Below are 16958 nucleotides of genomic sequence, written 5' to 3'. Positions count from 1 at the left end.
CTCTGTTGCCCAGGCTGGAGTGCAGTGGCGCGATCTCGGCTCATCGCAAGCTCCGCCTCCCGGGTTCATGCCATTCTCCTGCCTCAGCCTCCTGAGTAGCTGGGACTACAGGCTCATACCACCATACCCAGCTAATCTTTGTATTTTTTGTGGAGACAGAGTTTTGCAATGTTGCCCAGGCTGAGAATTTTTTTTTTTTTTTTTTTTTTTTTTTAATGGGTAACATTGCAAAACCCTTTCTGTTGCCCAGGTTGGGATTTTTTTTTTTTTTTTTTTTAACTCTACATGGGTAGAGTTTCAGATTGGAATGATGAAAAAGTTCGAGATAGTAGTGATGGTTGGAAATCAATGTGAATGTACTTAATGCCACTGATTTGTATACTCAAAACTAGTTAAGATAGTGGCCAGGCGCAGTGGCTCACGCCTGTAATCCCAGCACTTTGGGAGACCGAGGCGGGCAGACCACTAGGTCAGGAGATTGAGACCATTGTGGCTAACACGGTGAAACCCTGTCTCTACTAAAAATACAAAAAATAAGCCGGGCGTAGTGGCGGGCGCCTGTAGTCCCAGCTACTCGGGAGGCTGAGGCAGGAGGATGGCGTGAACCCAGGAGGCAGAGCTTGCAGTGAGCAGAGATTGTGCCATGTACTCCAGCCTGGGCAACAGAGAGAGACTCTGTCTCAAAAAAAAAAAAAAAAAAAAAGTTAAGATACTAAAATGTTATATATATTTTACAATAAAATAACAAAAGGGCAACCCACAGAATCAGAAAATATTTGAAAATGCATAAGAAACTTATATCTAGAATATATAACTCTTACAACTCAATAAACATATAACAATTAGAAAATGGGCAAAGGATCTTAATAGACTTTTTTTTTTCTTTTTATGAGACAGAGTCTCGCTCTATTGCCAGGCTGGAGTGCAATGGCACAATCTGGGCTCACTGCAACCTCTGCCTCCCGGGTTCAAGTGATTCACCTGCCTCAGCCACCCAAGTAGCTGGGACTACAGGCATGTGCCACCATGCCCAGATCATTTTTTGTATTTTTAGTAGAGATGGTGTTTCACCATGTTGGCCAGAATGGTCTCGAACTCCAGACCTCGTGATCTGCCCACCTCGGCCTCCCAAAGTGCTGGGATTACAGGCATGAGCCACCACACCCAGCCTTAATAGACATTCTTTAAAAAAGATATACAAATGGCTAATAAGCAAATGAAGAGATGCTCAACATCATTAGTTATCAAGAGAACGCAAATCAAAACCACAATGAGATACCATTTCACACTCACTTGGATAGCTAGAATAAAAGAGTAAGTTCATTACACAGTGTATGCTTATACCAAAATATCACACGTACCCTATAAATATGTACAACTATTACATACCCATAGAAAATAAAAATAAAAACATCCCCCAAAAGTCAGATGAGTGTTTAAAGGATGCTGAGAAATCAGAACCCTCATGCATTGCTGGTGGGAATGTAAAATGGTACAGTTGGTTTGCAAAACAGTCTAGCAGTTCCTCAAATGACTAAATGTAGAGTTACCATATGACCTAGCAATTCCACTCTTAGGTATGTACCCCAAAGAAATAAAACTTCTACATGAATTTTATCAGCATTATTTGTAAGAGCTAAAAAATGGAAACAGCCCAAATGTCCACCGACAAATGGATAAACAAAATTTGGTATAGCCATATAATGAAATACAGTCACTAGAAAAAAGTACTGATATATGCTACAACACAGATGAACCTTGAAAACATGCTAAGTGAAAGGAGCCAGTCTATTGTATGATTCCATTCATATGAAAGTCCTGAATCAGAAACCTATGAACAAGTTCGTAGTTGCTGAGGGCTGGGAGAGGGGCAGGACGGGAAACAGGGGAGTAATAGCTGAAGTGTATAGAGTTTCTTTTTGAGGTGATGAACATGTTCTAAAATTGACGATGGTGATGGTGTCCCATGTTTATAAATATACTATAAACCAATGTACACTTTAAATGGGTAAATCATATGGTATGTGCATATTTAATGAAGCTAAAAATAGCACCCAAAAAAGATCATTGACAAGAATGAAAAGTACTTATTACACCTAGGAGTTACTTTTCGTTTATACATCAAGGTTTTAGAAACTCAAAACACAAAATCACAATATCAACCCTACCTCTGTGCCTCCAGGGCTCTCTCAAAATAGATATATTGAAAACCTACATAAAAACGCTAGCATCCACACAAGACCCAGTCAGTAACATAACCAGTCACTACTGCAAGCTTAGTAGGAACAGTTCTAAATTGAGCTGGAAAAAAAACCCATGGGGGTGGAGTGGAGGGAGCTAAGCAAATCAGCAAAAACCAAACCAAAACAAAAAAACTTCCCTGGCTTCCTTTCATAAGGTCAGAGGTTTTAAATATATAAAGAAAAATATATACTTAAAAAGTCTTTTACACAGATTTTCTTGGAAAAACATGCAAGGCAATTTCCATGAGGGGGGCAAATGTTATATTGTTCTATGTGACTCGATTGATTTATATATGCTAGTTAACAAGGAGAATTAGTATACTGTTCACCAATCACACTAAAGCAACAGAAATGGGTTATACTGCCTACTCTCTAGTCCTAGTGAGTCTCAACTTCATGAGAATTTTGGTGACATTAGCCTCCCTTTCACCCTGAAAAAGAATCAAAAGTCGAGCTCTGGCCAGCTTTTAGACACTTCCTCTCTCCCCCAGATGATCACTTAAAAGCAATCTTTAATGAAACACACACAAAATTTATGCCATTGACAGAAATTTATTCTTCCATTAAGACTACAGCAATCTGAATTGCCAATTTATAGCTGCAAGTCCATCCAGGATGTATGCTAATTAAGGATGTTTCTCTATCAAGAATAAGACTCCTATGAAAAGAAAGAAATCGCTCAAGGAAAAAAATGTAAAGTTCTCCACAATAATTATATTTCATTTAAATTTGGAAATTAAAAAAAGGCTCTGTAGCAACAATTGATGTTATCCCTTTATCCTGATAGATGCCATAGAAGGTACTAATCTACACAGGTTCCTCTTTACACAACATATGCTGCATTTAGACACTTAATATACGAAGCTTTCTCTTGAAGGCACACATAGGCACACAGTAGTTACTGTGCCAAATAGGCTCAAGGTTTTAAGAGGACCATTTGTTAACGACAGGTGCACTTTGTAGCTATCATATCTTCATACTCTTTATAGGCAATTGAGCCATCGGGCTCAATGGTCAAAACACTCAAGGGGCTGTATTTGGCAGGTACACATGACGGTCTTGGCACTGAGGAGTCCAGCTTCTCGTAGATGATGTTCTGTACCATGGTGTGAACTGGAGAGCCATACCGATGTCCAACTGCTCTTGGACAGTCCCCTTTACAGTATCGAGGGTTGTACCTGTGCGGAGCCACAATCCAGTTGTCCCACTTCAGCTGACTAAAGCTAAGTCTAAAGTCATGGAGCTCACACTCATTTTGGGGAAAAAGAAACTGTTTGAAGTATTCACTCAGATTGAAGGAAGCTGGGACCAAGGGCTTCTTCAATTCAGAACTGACAGTTTCCTGACCTCTGCGGTGACGGTGATGGGAAGATCTCTCATCCTCAGCAGCATCTTCTCCCACAGGATAGGCAGACAGACTTCTCTCCTGGTCAGGACCCTGGGAAGGCCTCCTTTTATAGTAAAGGGAATACCACCTGTGATAAGCCTGAGCACTTGTGTCATTCAAATATAAGATCAGTGACGGGGGAACCAGAAGAGTCATGTTAAACAAACCATTCTGTGCTGAAGGATGCTCCAGCTGGTCTTTCATGCATGTAAAATTTATAGACATATGAATACTTCTCTTGTTGGAGGCCACTAAAGGTTGAAGGAGGCTGGTCACATCAATCTCAATCCATTTGTGTTTCTTTCCAAATTCAAACTGTGAGTTAAAGGTAAATGAGTACGGAGCTCTGTGGAGAGTCTTGCTAGAAAACTTTGGCTCCTTTATCATTAGGTTGCACACACATTTGACGGCAGAGGAAAAAGAAACTGAGTTGTTGATAGTGTACAACAAGACTGACTTGAGTAAGTGTTCAACGGTAGTAATGCGATCCAGGTTAAATAACAGGTCCACTGATGGAAGGATTCCTAAGAAGAAAAATAATCTACCAGTAGTGCTTGAATATGAGTCAACATAACAGGTAGTCAAGTCAAAGAAATAGTACTTCGTAATATGCTATGCTTTCTCCCTTCTCTTTTCCCCCACTTTCTCAAGCCTCAAAAAAAAAATGGGGGTTAATACAGAAAAGGCAGGCAATTGGTACCATTACTAATTCCCAGCAACCATACTGGACATTTTGTCTCCAGAAAGTCAGATTTGATGGTGAATTAAAGTAACAGGGAAGCACTACATTCTGAAGTTTCTTTTTTTTTTTTTTTTTTTTGAGATAGGGTCTCACTGTTACCCAGGCTGGAATGCAGTGGCACCATCATGGCTCACTGCAGCCTCAATCTCCCAGGACCAACTGATCCTCTCACCTTAGCCTCCCAAGTAGCTGGGACTACAGGCATGAGCCACCACGCCCAGCTAATTTTTTGTTTTTGTAGAGACAAGGTCTCTCTATATTGCCCAGGCTAGTCTCGAACTTCTGGGCTCAGGCGATCCTCTCACCTCAACCTCCTAAAGTGCTGGGATCACAGGCATGAGCCACTGTGCTCAGCCTGAAGCTTCATTCTGAGCAATTTGCTCCAAACACAGAAGCAGCTGATAAGGAAAGTAGTATTTTTCTCTTGGATAGTCTCTAGAGGGAAAACCATAATAAAAACACTTATCAGACTTATTAAGATGACATTCTAAGCCCTAGTGAAGAAAGTCAATTTAAAACAATGTAATTGTCCTAGTTAATTTAGAACACTTGAGAGGAAAAACGGATGCTCTAAAACCACTGCATTAAAATATGATATTAAGGAAGGAGAAAGGGTTTTAAGCAGATACAACTACCCTGTTGAGTTAGAATGGTTTTAAATCAAGAGCTAGTAGAATTATTTATTTATTTATTTATTATTATTATTTTTTTTAAGATGAAGCCTCACTCTGTCACCAGGCGGGAGTGCAGTGGTGCAATCTCGGCTAACTGCAACTTCCGCCTCCCTGGTTCAAGCGATTCTCCTGCCTCAGCCTCCCGAGTAGCTGGGACTACAGGCACGCGCCACCACACCCAGCCAATTTTTGTATTTTTAGTAGAGACGGGGTTTCACTACGTTATAATTTTTTAAAGCACCACACCCAACTGCTGAGTGAAACTGTGGACTGATACTTTGTTCTTGTAAGCACTGACTCTTCCAAATGGGAACTTTAAGCTTTTCTCTCACAGAAAGTAACAAACGAGAAAAATACCCTATTTAACATGTCACACCAATAGCTGTAAGAGAAGTTTAAGGCCCATTCCTGGGCCAAAAGCTTGGTGGACTAGAAAGAGATGCTAACATTCTCTAGCAGCACTTCCCCTCAGCCCTGAAAGCCATTAAGTCTCTGGTGTTGCTTTAAAATTCCATCATATTAGCCCTCCTTAACCAATGAGAGCATTAGGAAGAAACAATAAGCTCAAGTCCCAAATTTGTTTCAACTGGATATTGAGTTTTATGCAAAATAAAATGCAATTCAAGGAACTAGGCTCAGCTCTTTTCTGTAATTGAAATGCAGAAGTGTCTATCCTCTTCCCTCCACCCAGTTAACCAATCTGCTCTTACATACCTGTTACCTGGTCTCCAGGAACCTGCTTGTGCTGGGTACAGGGGGTGAAGAGCCGAACAGTGTTGTAGAGGTGACTTCTATTGGATTTAGGAATCCCTTCCTTGGTAGCGTATGTCTTATAGAGATTCTTCATGTAGTGCAAAGCTCTGGAGTCTGGTTGCAGCCTAGGTGCCCCACCTCGCCCAACAGATAGAACTTTGAAAAGCGGGGGAAGGAGGCCAGCTCTGTCTCTCTCATCTATAGGCTGCAGCAAGGACCAAGGTGTAGCCCCAGATTCCAACTCAGCACTAGCAGCAATCTGAGCATCTCCCCCAGAAGCCTGAGAACCAAGGCTAACAGGAAAACACAGCCAGGCAAAGCAGTAAAACCACAGGAGAAATTTGTTGGGAAGCGCCATGGCCTGGGAGAACTAGTGAGGAACATATTTCTCCATGCCAGTCCTCTTCCTAAAAGCCAGGAAGAGCCTAGCTTGGTCTCTTAAATAAATTTCAGGTGTGTGGGTGGACTAGGGTTGCTTCTGTAATCAGGCCTCAAGTATGCCTAGCTGAAGATGATTTTTATCAGCTGTATATCGAGCAGCTGATAACACCTTATTTAGCCAATTAGTTCATTAGATACAGATTTGGTTATTTAGCTTTCCTCTCTTTTCCCCTGGCATTTCTTAAAACCTGTTATTGTTACACTACCGGACTAGCTATGTAGCTGAAAGTCTAAGATAAATTGAGGAATGATCTTAAATAAAATCTCTCATTTTTAAAGAAATTTGGATTAAGATGTTTGCAAGGTGCCTGCTGAAACTTCTGAGGCATGTGGAAAAGCTAACCAATTATTCATGATGATACTCAGATCTGTTGGTATGCAACTTATGGTATTAGGTTTACTCTTCCTCTCAATTTATCCTCACGGCCCCTTCCACTTCCAGGTGTTTACAATATGTAATTATTCGCTGCATGTTAATTTGAGGGGTGAGAAAGTCACAACTGGCATAGAAGTTCCAGAGAGCAGAAAACCGTTAGGTTTCTCAGTCCTCCCAGGTGGCTGGGTACAGAATATGTACTTGGAGTACTGGAATTTTATTTGCAATGTTCTTAAAAGAGGACATCGCCTTTAACCTTGACTTAATTTTAAATATAACAACTTGATGTCCTTACTGTGGTCTGCACACTCATCTATACATACTTTGATTGAAAGGTTTTCGGATGTTTGCAGATGCTATAAAATAAATGAATGTTTTTTATTATTATTATTCACCCAAATGGTCGTAGAATTCGCTACAATATTTCTGTCCTTACCTGTAATTCTGTTCTTGCCTTGGAGCTGAGACCAGGCTAGGCATTATGGTTTTAAAAAATGAGGCAAAGGAGCACCATGAAAAGCTGAAATGAGGGGATATCCAGCGCCACCCCGAAGAAGACTATGCTGGAAGAAAGTCAACCCACATAGTACAAGATACAAAGCCAGTTTGTCAGTACCTATATGAGAAAACTAAGGTATGTCTGCAAAATACAAGTTGACTGCCTGCCGAGCCTCCGTGGGCCGTAAGCAGCGTTATAAAACACACCCAACTGCTGAATGAGAGCTTAGTCCTCGATTAAATATGGCCAGCAATTCCATTAACAACACTGACAGACGCCTCATGGCAAGCTGTACAGGACAACAGCATCATCAAGCAGAATGCACTTCAGGGAAAACACAGTAAGGCCTCTCACCCGACGTTCCTTGCTTCTCACGTGGGGAGAGGAAAGAACTGGGGCATCGTGATACCCCCCACCCCACGCAAACCATCTGGGGAGGACGCTGGCTGCTGTCGAGGCGGCCTCAGCATTCATCAGTTGACGATTATTTGATTATTTTTGTGGCTGAATTTGAGGAAACGTTTGTATTATCTCTTGGGAACGTTTACAGCCTGCCAGTGGACTCTAAAACAGAGGTTACCAAGAGAAGCCTTAGATGTGTGTCCCTGATTGTGGTGCTGGGGTCGCTGATGGCTTGAAAATAACAGAGCCCCCTTTGAGTTACTGGCCAAGGCTAAATAAAACCTCGTGCTCCTTTGCTGTGGGGCGGTCCGGTCTCGGGGCTCAGAGGCGCTCTGTCCACAGCTGGGAGAACTAGCAGGCCCCAAGCTCCTGGCCAGCGCGGGCCCCGAGGTCTGCAGGCCCCTTGCTCGTCACCTCGTTGTTCCCTCACCCGCCTCCCGCATTCGGCCGCTTCCTGACTGGGATTCCACAGAAAGGCCGAGGGCTGAGGAGAAGTGTGAGCGCCTCCGCCTGTCCACTGTCCCCCAGAGTCAGTTCAATCCCCGACGTCCTCCGCTAGGTTCCACCCCACCGGCCCTGGCGGGGCCTCCAAGGCACCGCCCACCTACGGGTCACCCAGTCAGGCCACTTCTTTCTGGGACAAAGGCATCACCCCTTAGAGACAGCAGGAAAATGGTATCTCCCGGAAGTTACCTCACGACCTCCAAGCGCCGCTTCCAATCTTGCCGGAAGTGACGAAAGAGTCGACCGGCTCGGTGACTGCGGAGGGCGAGCTGACACCTGTGCGTGAGTGGGAGGCTGGTTGTGCAGTGTTGGTGGACCCTGAGAGGCCACGGGCGCCCCGCTGGGCTGGGGTAGGATAAGGAGTCCAGGGGCAGGAGTCTGGGGTTGGGGACGGACCGCCGCGGGGACTGCGGCGCTTTGCGAAAGCGAGCCAAGCGCCTGTCCGCTCTCGGTCCTGCAGGGCCGTTGCCACGATGGGCCGCGAGTTTGGGAATCTGACGCGGGTTCGGCATGTGATCACCTACAGCTTGTCACCTTTCGAGCAGCGCGCCTTGCCGCACGTTTTCAGTAAAGGAGTCCCCAACATGCTGCGCCGCGTTCGGGAGTCTTTCTTTCGCATGGTGCCGCGTGAGTGCCCTGGGCCTGTGGGAGCGGGAGGCTGAACCCCAGCAGCTGCAGCAGTCCCTGCGTCTCCCCTCTGAGCGCTGGCGGCCGGGCAGGCGCTCTGTAACTTGCCGTACACACCTTTCTCGTTGAATATTCCTGACCGCCCTTGAGCTGGTCATATTATCCTCCCGATCTTACACGGGGAAAACTGAGTTACAGAACTGAAATGACTGGCCCAAGGTCACTCGGGTGATTCCAGCGTATTCCTCTGAGGTCATCTTTATCGAGTTCTTACCAGTGGTGAAATGCTTTGAATTAAACTTGCAGCAGATAGTGATGATAGTTGCACGGCCTTGGATATGCTAAGAACTACTTAAGTGTATACTTTAAAGAATACAACAGGACTGAGACCTTTTTTTTTCTTCTATATGTCTTATATATGTGCTCTGTTTACTCTCTTAATTTTTAAAGAGTTTGTAGTGTTTTATCTTATCTACAAATGGGGGACTGAAGAGGTCGAGAAATCCAAGAAGAAGAATCCAGCTGCCTATGAAAATGACAAATGAGCAATGCATCCGGATGACGGTTCCCTGTCTCTGAAAGACCTTTTTCTGGAAGAGGAGTCTGCATTGTAGTGTCTCAAAGACACAATAAACTTCCTATGGTCTGCCCTGTTGTGATTTTACATTTTTGTGAGTAGAATCCTGTGTGACCACTAAATATTCAAGTTAATGAAGCGCGCCTCCTCAGCATGAGTCTTTAAGTTTTGCCTGGTCTTGGATTTTGGTGAAAGAGCAGAGCTCGCCCTTTGTTCCATAATCTACAAGAAAGTAGCTGCAGCTACTCCTGCAGCTAACCATTTGTGGGTGACATGGGCTATGGGGAGTGCTGGTTCTTGGCCCTCTGCTCCCATAACAACAATAAAGTCTAGTAACTATATTGTAATTAGTATGTGTCAGGTACACTTTTATTTTTTGAGATGGAGTCTTGCTGTGTCACCCAGGCTGGAGTGCAGTGGTGCGTTCTCGGCTCACTGCCATCTCTGCCCCCTGGGTTCAAACGATTCTCTTGCCCCACCCTCAGAGTAGCTGGGATTACAGGTGCAAGACACCACACCCGGCTAATTTTTTGTAGAGACAGGGTTTCACCATGTTGGCCAGGCTGGTCTAGAACTCCTGACCTTAGGTGATCTGCCCACCTCCGCCTCCCAAAGTGCTGGGATTACAGGCATGAGCCATGGCACTCCAGGCCTCAAATACTCTTCTTAGCTACACAAATGAACTGTTAAACTTCACAAGCACCTTTAATGTATCCTCATCTGGCAGATGAGGAAACAGGCACAGAGAGATGAAGTAATTTGCCAGAAATTATACAGCAGTGAATGGTGGAGTCTTGCACTTAAGTGATGCTCTTAAAGCTATGCTCTACTGCAGGGGTGTCCAATCTTTTGGCTTCCCTGGGCCACACGCAAAATACACTAACACTACAATAGCTGATAAACTTAAAAAAAATTTGCAAAAAAACCCTCAACGTTTAAAGAAAGTTTACAAATTTTTGTTGGGTGGGATTCAAAGCCATCCTGGGCCGCTTGCTGCCAGGACTGCGGTTGGACAAGCTTGCTTTACTGCCTTTCCTCCTAAGGCGGGCCTTAGCCTGAAGGGATATCAGCTATAAAACGGATGAGGTGATCTCTTGGCCTCCACAGCAGTTTTCTGTTTCTGTGCCAGGAAGCCAACAATGTTTTCAACCGTATGTGGTTCATAAAGCCTCAAATATTTACTCTGGCCCTTTATGAAAAAAGGTTTACCCCTGATCTAAAGCCTTTAAATTATCTTTTTGGTATTAAAGGTACCATTTTCCCTTCGCCCACCGGCAGATGGTGGGGGTAGGTGTGGTTGGCAGTTTTATGCCTCTAGTTTCTTAGAGAGGCTTCTCTCTAAGCTTCAGGGCATGGATCTCACTTGTGGTAGTGGGTATGTGGAATATGATGAGTTGTCATAGCTCAGTCAGTACCATACATGACATGGGATCTGAGATCTGAGATCTGTTTTTAGAAACTCTTCCTGCTAGCAGCAACTTTGATTCTGACTCAGACTTTTTTTTTTTTTTTTTTGAGATGGAGTCTTGCTCTGTCACCAGGCTGGAGTGCAGTGGTGCGATCTCAGCTCACTGCAACTTCCGCCTCCCGGGCTCAAGTGATTGTCCTGTCTTAGCCTCCCAAGTAGCTGGCACTACAGGCGTACACCAACACACCCAGCTAATTTTTTTTTTTTTTTTTTTGGTAGAGATGACATTTCACCATGTTGGCCAGGATGGTCTTGATCTCTTGACCTCGTGATCCACCTGCCTTGGCCTCCCAAAGTGTTGGGATTACAGGCGTGAGCCACCGTGTTCGGCCAGACTGTATCTTTATTATCCTAAATACTGCTATTGCCTGTTAAGAATCAAAAGTTAAGATACTTCAAAACATGGCTGGATGCGGTGGCTCATGCCTATAATCCCAGCACTTTGGGAGGCTGAAGTGGGTGGATCACTTGAGGTCAGGAGTTTGAGACCAGCCTGGCCAACATGGTGAAACCCCGTCTCTACTAAAAATATAAAAATTAACTCAGCATGGTGGCACACACCTATAATCCCAGCTACTCAGGAGGCTGAGGCAGAATCACTTGAATCTGGGAGGTGGAGGTTGCAGTGGGCAGAGATTGTGCCACTGCACTCCAGCCTGGGTGACAGAGTGAGACTTCAAAACAAAACCTAAAAGATGAACTACATTGTGAGGCAGGATATGGGGAGAAGGCTGAGTCTTACAATCTTGGGCTTGTCCTCTTAGCCCGTCACTTCCTCATTATGTGATACAGGGAAGAAACCTACCTTCATGAGCCTTAAGCTTCGCACCCATAACATGGAAATATTTTAAAGTTCTTGGGCTGTGATGATGGTGAAATGAGTGACAAGTGTCTGTCAGGATGGTATGGGCTTAACATAGGGCAACTAACTGAGGAACTCTTCTACCCCACCCCCAAAAGACAGGCCAGTTTTCCCATTTTTCTCTGTCCAGATTTATTCCCAGGTCTTGCAACGTATTTGGGTCATAGACTTCTTTGAGAATGATGAAAACTGTGGACCCATCCTTACAGTGCATAGCTTCAAAAAGTTCACAGCCCAGGGGAGGACCACTGCTTTGAGAGGCCGTTAATGTCTTTCTGCCTCTGGTGTTTGCCCCAAGCTGCCGGGTAGACGGCCACCCTCTCCCATCTTGCTCGCCTTGTTCTACACTTAGACTATTTCTCCCTGGTTCTTTGACTCCTTTGGAGAGACCAGCTCAAAAGATTGAAAGCCATTTTCTCAGCCCAAACCAGGCATTGAGCCTATTCTTTTTATTCCAGGAGTGCTCTACTGACATGACTGTGCCGTAAGCCCTGTGATGTGTTGAGTTTCTGCTTTGGATGAAATTAGTCTGCTTTAAGCCTGTGTCTCATCAAAGGGCTTCCCTCTCTAAGCTTGGAGGAATGGCTCTCACCTGTGTGGCAGGAGTGCTGAGGTGGTGGGTGTGTGGAATGTGGTGAGTTTTAGTCGCTCAGTGCTCCTATACATGATCTGGGATCATTTTAGGGGACATTCTATTTGCGTAAGTCCTCAGAGGAGGACCTGAGTAAAGCCTTTTAAGGATGGGCAACTGCTGTGGGCTTCAGTGCTGGTAACCCATCTGGAGCCTCCAATCCTGGGTATGGATCCCTTACCTGCTACTCTGGCACAACCACTTGCTCCATTTAACCTTTCTTTCTCCACATGCTCCTGCCCCCACAAGCGTTTTTAATCTATGGGCTGCAGAGTCTGGTGAAAGGAATGCCCTCGCTCTTTTAGTTTGCAAACAGTCCTCAAAATGCAGGCCTAGAGTAGGCCCAAAAGTCTATACCAGTTCCAGCTAGCAAAAAAGCAAATACACTTTGACCTTTTGTTGAAATTTTACCTGGTAAAGTTTTTCCATTTCAGAGTCTTTCATCTTTTATTAGGCACCTTCTGCTTAGGGACAGCAAAAAGTTTCCAATTACTGCCAACTCCCAGTGATCGACCTGGAATGTGTTTCAAACAGCTGCTCATGTAGCTATACCCTCTTTCTCCCATTTCATCCTAAGCATTTGCCTCAGAAGCATAAAATCTCTGAGAGTTGTATCCAGAGTTACCAAGCTCTCAGCTATCAAATCTGCTTCAGTCTCATTTTCTTCTTGTAAATTAATCATTTGAACCCCCAAAGTGACAGAATAGGAGACTAAAGCCCAAAGAGGGGAAGGGCTGGCCTATGGGCAGTTGCACTTTGTAGACCCCAGGCTACTGCTTACCAGTCAAGCATTCTATCTTCTTATAGCTGAAACTGTTAAAGGCTGCTTAGGCCTTTCTATTGGATAAGGAGCATGTAGTTCACTGAGTAAAATACTTGATTGTAGAGTCCGTGAATTTTTTTTTTTTTTAATTTCAAGAAGAGGCCTTCCCAGTCTCTCAAGTATGAGATATCTGTGGACAAATGCTGTCAATTCAGCTAAGTGCTGCCCGGATGTTGGTTGAGTTTGATTTTTGTGCCATACTTAACTAAAACAACTAGAGTTCACGTAGACATATGTTAAAATACTTTCCCCTTCCCCAACAGTGGTTCCTTCAACAGTGACTAATGGATTTTTTCTTTTGGGGAGAGGGTGGCATACAACATAGAAGCTTGAACCAAAGTCCTCTGCAGTGTTGTCACACTCATGAAGATGAAGGGTCCTTTCCCCCTACACACAGAGGGGCAAGGGCTTCAAGCTTTCTTTCCCTGTGTTATCGGCTTTACAAATTAACACAACAGGCTAGTTTGATCCTGCTAGTAGAAGTACAGGAAGGCAGAAATGGAGAAGTGGAGAATTCATCTTTTGGATGAACAGTTTCCAAATCCCATTTGGCACGTCACTCTAGACTGGTAAAGGGGAGGCTGGCACTGAGGCCACAACGCAACTGGCTCTAGGACATCACGTTGTTCAGTCCTTTGCTTATCTAATCACATTTGTGTTCTTACCCAATGCTCACTAGGTCACCACTTAGCCACTTCCCCTCCCAACAAAAGTTCCCAGTTAGGCCCCGTCTGGGATCATCCAGTATCCAAGCTCAGGGGTGAAGGGAGGGAGCAGATAACTAGTCTCAACTGGTTAGTTGATATATAGGTCTCTTCTCAATGTTCCTAAAGTGCATGCAGTGGCATCCCCCTCCATGATTCTGAGAGGACTAGAACCAGGACAGTCAGATCTGTGGTCACATCCTGCCCAATTCCAGTTCTGAGGTCCATCAAATCATCTGCTTCTCCCTTGGCAAGAAGCCGGTCAGTGGCCATCCTTTTCTACCTTCAGCTGTTGTGCATCTCCTCCACTTTTTCCTGGGGTAAAGGAACAAGCAGGTTCTTACCCAAATACCCAACGTGTGAAGATGAGACGGCCCTTGGGAAGAGTTATTAGCCATGTTTTCAGTGTGATGCCTGGCAGAAAGAATTTGTATTTGTCTTAAGCTTATTATCCTCCCAGGTCATAGGAAGATCTAAAGTTCAATGAATCTCCTTACTCTGAATTCACAACTTTCCCCTCAAACTTAAAATGCCCATGTCATTTCACTAATACCCGTAACTACTCATGGTTTAGATACATGTCCTCCCTTGGTCTAGGAATCTGCAGCAGTGGGCTGGGTGCGGTGGCTCACACCTGTAATCCCAGCACTCTGGGAGGCTGAGGCAGGCGGATCATGAGGTCAGGAGATCAGGACCATCTTGGCTAAAACGGTGAAAGCCCGTCTCTACTAAAAATACAAAAAATCAGCCAGGTGTCATGGCGGGCGCCTGTAGTCCCAGCTACTCGGGAGGCTGAGGCAGGAGAATGGGGTGAATCCGGGAGGCAGAGCTTGCAGTGAGCCGAGATCGCATCACTGCACTCCAGCCTGGGTGACAGTGCAAGAGTCCATCTCAAAAAAAAAAAAAAAAAAAAAAAAATCTGCAGCAGTTCCTACTTAAACTGATGGATGCTTTGGGCTTTGGAGATATCTCATCCCTATGCCTGCTGCCCTGAATCTGCCGGAAGGAAAGGCCCCACTCAACTACTGGGAAGAAAGCCCATAATTCAAGGCGCTTAATACAGTCACTACACAAGCTCTCCCTCTGATTTAGGAGATCTTGTTACCTCCTCATCTGCATGTGCTTAAAGACAAAAAGAAACCTATAATTATTCATCACCTGTGGTCCAAGTAAGTCTCACATCCAGCCATTCCCCTGAGAGGGCAGGTGGCCAGACGTTGAACTTTCCACAGCTGGGTCTTCATTTTACTAGTGAGATGAACTGGTGCAGATTAGGGTGATAGTCCATCTAAGCAAGTGGAGGATCTGGGGAACTGTAGACCTTGCTGAAGCATCCTTCCACAGAAAGGAGATAAGGGCCTTATCCAATTGCCTGTACACAATAGATCAGTGCTTCTTTCCTAGACAAGGCCCAACGGGGTCAACATTATTTCTGAAGACTTCATTATTGGAATTCTATGGGAGTGATCTCACTGAGCTATTTTGGAATAGCAATGTGGCTAGTTGCTTGACCTCCCTCAATGGTTTCACGTGGCTTTTAAAGGGAAGGAAGGGCAGTGCTGACTTTTGGTAAAATGGGCAAAAGGGTCCATGCCAGCAACACAATCACTCAAAGTCCAGATGAGGGATCAGTAAATACAACGTGCCTGAAAGGCGGCCCTTGAGCACATTCCTCTGGTAGATATTAACTTATTAAATTGATTCTGATTACAAATACAAACTTTGCCCCCATCTCACCTGGTAACAATGCAAGAGTCGATGTCAGTCTATAAAAGGAAGTAGGAACTGTCCCTGGCTTTCAGGCTCCAACATCCTCCCTCTGTCAAGATGTGGCACCTCAAACTTTGTGCAGTCCTCATGATCTTCCTCTTGCTGTTGGGCCAGGTAAGGAGGGAAGGATACATATGTGTATGTGTGGAGTGTGGAGATGATAGTGGTGGTGGAACTTGAAAGCTAGACTCAGTCCTGAGGAATGGTTCCTCTGTTCTGGGTCTACAGCATCTGGGGAATGATCATTCTTCCAAGGTGTGCAGCAGGGTGTCAACACTTCCATATCTGAATGTCTTTGCCCTACAGACAGATGGCTCCCCAATACCAGAAGTGAGTTCAGCAAAGAGAAGGCCACGGAGAATGACCCCATTTTGGAGAGGGGTTTCCCTCAGGCCCATTGGAGCCTCCTGCCGGGATGATTCTGAGTGTATCACAAGGCTATGCAGGTACTCCACGAACCTGGGAGTAGGGTTGGGCCAGAGAGCCCTGGAGAGCTGGGCAGAGGAGTGACGAGGGGACACATGAACCTAAGAATAAAGCTGGGATGGAGGAGTTCTAGGCTGAGACTGGGAGCTCCATGGAAAATCCATTAGGCGTTAGGAGCCAAGAACAGCTCCATGTGGGTACCATGAAAGAGTGGTGCCTTTCCATTCTTCAGTCTTTCCTGAACTGGATAGATCAAGTGAAGAGGAAGGAAATGCAGCATAGGTGGCCCTGGTCATTCCTAGACCCAGTCTTAAACTACCCTTTCTTTTCCCCTAGAAAAAGACGCTGTTCCTTAAGTGTGGCCCAGGAATGATGTACATACCAGGGGAAGAAAGGACAGCAGTCACCTCTGACAATGCTCCGTTCTATGGAATATTGATTAGCTGCATTTTGGCTGGAGACACACAAGTGAAGCAATCTTGTATTTTTAATATTTAAAGGCAGATGTATGCTTTAAATTGGTCTCCATTTCTTCTTAGAATGTTGATATATGGATAAGTATAACTAAACTTGTCAATTTAGAGTTTATTTTTCTATGGATACTATTAAATGTCTCAAATTGAAATTTTAGCAGTTTGGAATTCAAGCTTTTGAGGGAAAGAAGGATTCACTTTGTATACTAAAGAAAAAAACAGCATTGCCCAATAATGTGTTAACTTCTCAATCTGGAAAGTGTGGTGAGAGCTACATAATCAACAGCTCCGTAATCAACTTCAGCAAGTTCTTAAGTTGTGGATCCCTTCATTCCATAACTCTTCAGGGAGGTGTCAAAGGTGGTCAAGCTTGGGAGGCTGAGGCAGGAGAATCACTTGGACCTGGGAGGCGGAGGCTGCAGTGAGCCGAGATCATGCCACTGCACTCCAGCCTGGGTGAGAAAGAGAGAGACTCTGTCTCAAAAAAAAAAAAAAAAAAAAAAAAGGTCAAGCTTGGCACTTGCCATCTAATGAAGCACCCAGGTTTGTCTATGACTGCCTGAACATAAGGTAGAA

The 16958-nt window shown here is 44.7% G+C and overlaps 4 protein-coding genes across 5 annotated transcripts in view; 2 read left to right on the top strand and 2 right to left on the bottom strand.

The window, feature by feature from the left end:
* The window catches only part of SEPTIN8 (septin 8), a 148248-nt gene that overhangs the window by 108810 nt on the left and 22480 nt on the right, over positions 1-16958 (bottom strand). The window lies entirely within an intron of this gene.
* GDF9 (growth differentiation factor 9) lies at positions 2780-8196 on the bottom strand. Its single transcript, XM_050792829.1, has 3 exons — positions 7053-8196; positions 5761-6972; positions 2780-4154 (listed from the first exon to the last, which is right to left on the bottom strand). The coding sequence occupies exons 2-3, from the start codon at positions 6155-6157 to the stop codon at positions 3184-3186; spliced, it is 1368 nt and encodes a 455-aa protein (XP_050648786.1). The 5' UTR covers positions 6158-6972; positions 7053-8196; the 3' UTR covers positions 2780-3183.
* On the top strand, positions 8242-9297 carry LOC126956035 (cytochrome b-c1 complex subunit 8). Of its 2 annotated transcripts, none has more exons than XM_050792918.1 (3): positions 8242-8299; positions 8482-8648; positions 9099-9297. In XM_050792918.1, exons 2-3 carry the CDS (start codon positions 8495-8497, stop codon positions 9191-9193), a joined length of 249 nt encoding a protein of 82 aa, XP_050648875.1. In that variant the 5' UTR covers positions 8242-8299; positions 8482-8494; the 3' UTR covers positions 9194-9297. The 2 variants fall into 2 exon arrangements, with proteins under 2 accessions (XP_050648875.1, XP_050648876.1); XM_050792919.1 differs by having other exon boundaries at positions 8242-8371.
* Positions 14657-16534, top strand: LEAP2 (liver enriched antimicrobial peptide 2). The gene is made up of 3 exons (XM_050792922.1): positions 14657-15597; positions 15790-15929; positions 16246-16534. The coding sequence occupies exons 1-3, from the start codon at positions 15541-15543 to the stop codon at positions 16280-16282; spliced, it is 234 nt and encodes a 77-aa protein (XP_050648879.1). The 5' UTR covers positions 14657-15540; the 3' UTR covers positions 16283-16534.

Source organism: Macaca thibetana, chromosome 6 (genome assembly GCF_024542745.1).
Source record: "Macaca thibetana thibetana isolate TM-01 chromosome 6, ASM2454274v1, whole genome shotgun sequence".
Lineage (NCBI taxonomy): Eukaryota > Metazoa > Chordata > Mammalia > Primates > Cercopithecidae > Macaca > Macaca thibetana.
The sequence above is the reverse complement of the archived record's forward strand: the minus strand, read 5'-3'. Positions and strand labels throughout refer to the sequence as shown.

Excerpts from the sequence above, each read along its gene's own strand:
- LEAP2 (XM_050792922.1), top strand. The coding sequence starts at position 15,541 with ATGTGGCACCTCAAACTTTGTGCAGTCCTCATGATCTTCCTCTTGCTG. Across the intron at positions 15,598-15,789 it reads TCCTCTTGCTGTTGGGCCAG|ACAGATGGCTCCCCAATACC; the intron begins GTAAGGAGGGAA and ends TTTGCCCTACAG. Across the intron at positions 15,930-16,245 it reads TGTATCACAAGGCTATGCAG|AAAAAGACGCTGTTCCTTAA; the intron begins GTACTCCACGAA and ends CTTTTCCCCTAG.
- LOC126956035 (XM_050792918.1), top strand. The coding sequence starts at position 8,495 with ATGGGCCGCGAGTTTGGGAATCTGACGCGGGTTCGGCATGTGATCACC. Across the intron at positions 8,649-9,098 it reads TTTCTTTCGCATGGTGCCGC|AGTTTGTAGTGTTTTATCTT; the intron begins GTGAGTGCCCTG and ends TAATTTTTAAAG.
- GDF9 (XM_050792829.1), bottom strand. The coding sequence starts at position 6,157 with ATGGCGCTTCCCAACAAATTTCTCCTGTGGTTTTACTGCTTTGCCTGG. Across the intron at positions 4,155-5,760 it reads TCCTGGAGACCAGGTAACAG|GAATCCTTCCATCAGTGGAC; the intron begins GTATGTAAGAGC and ends TTTTCTTCTTAG.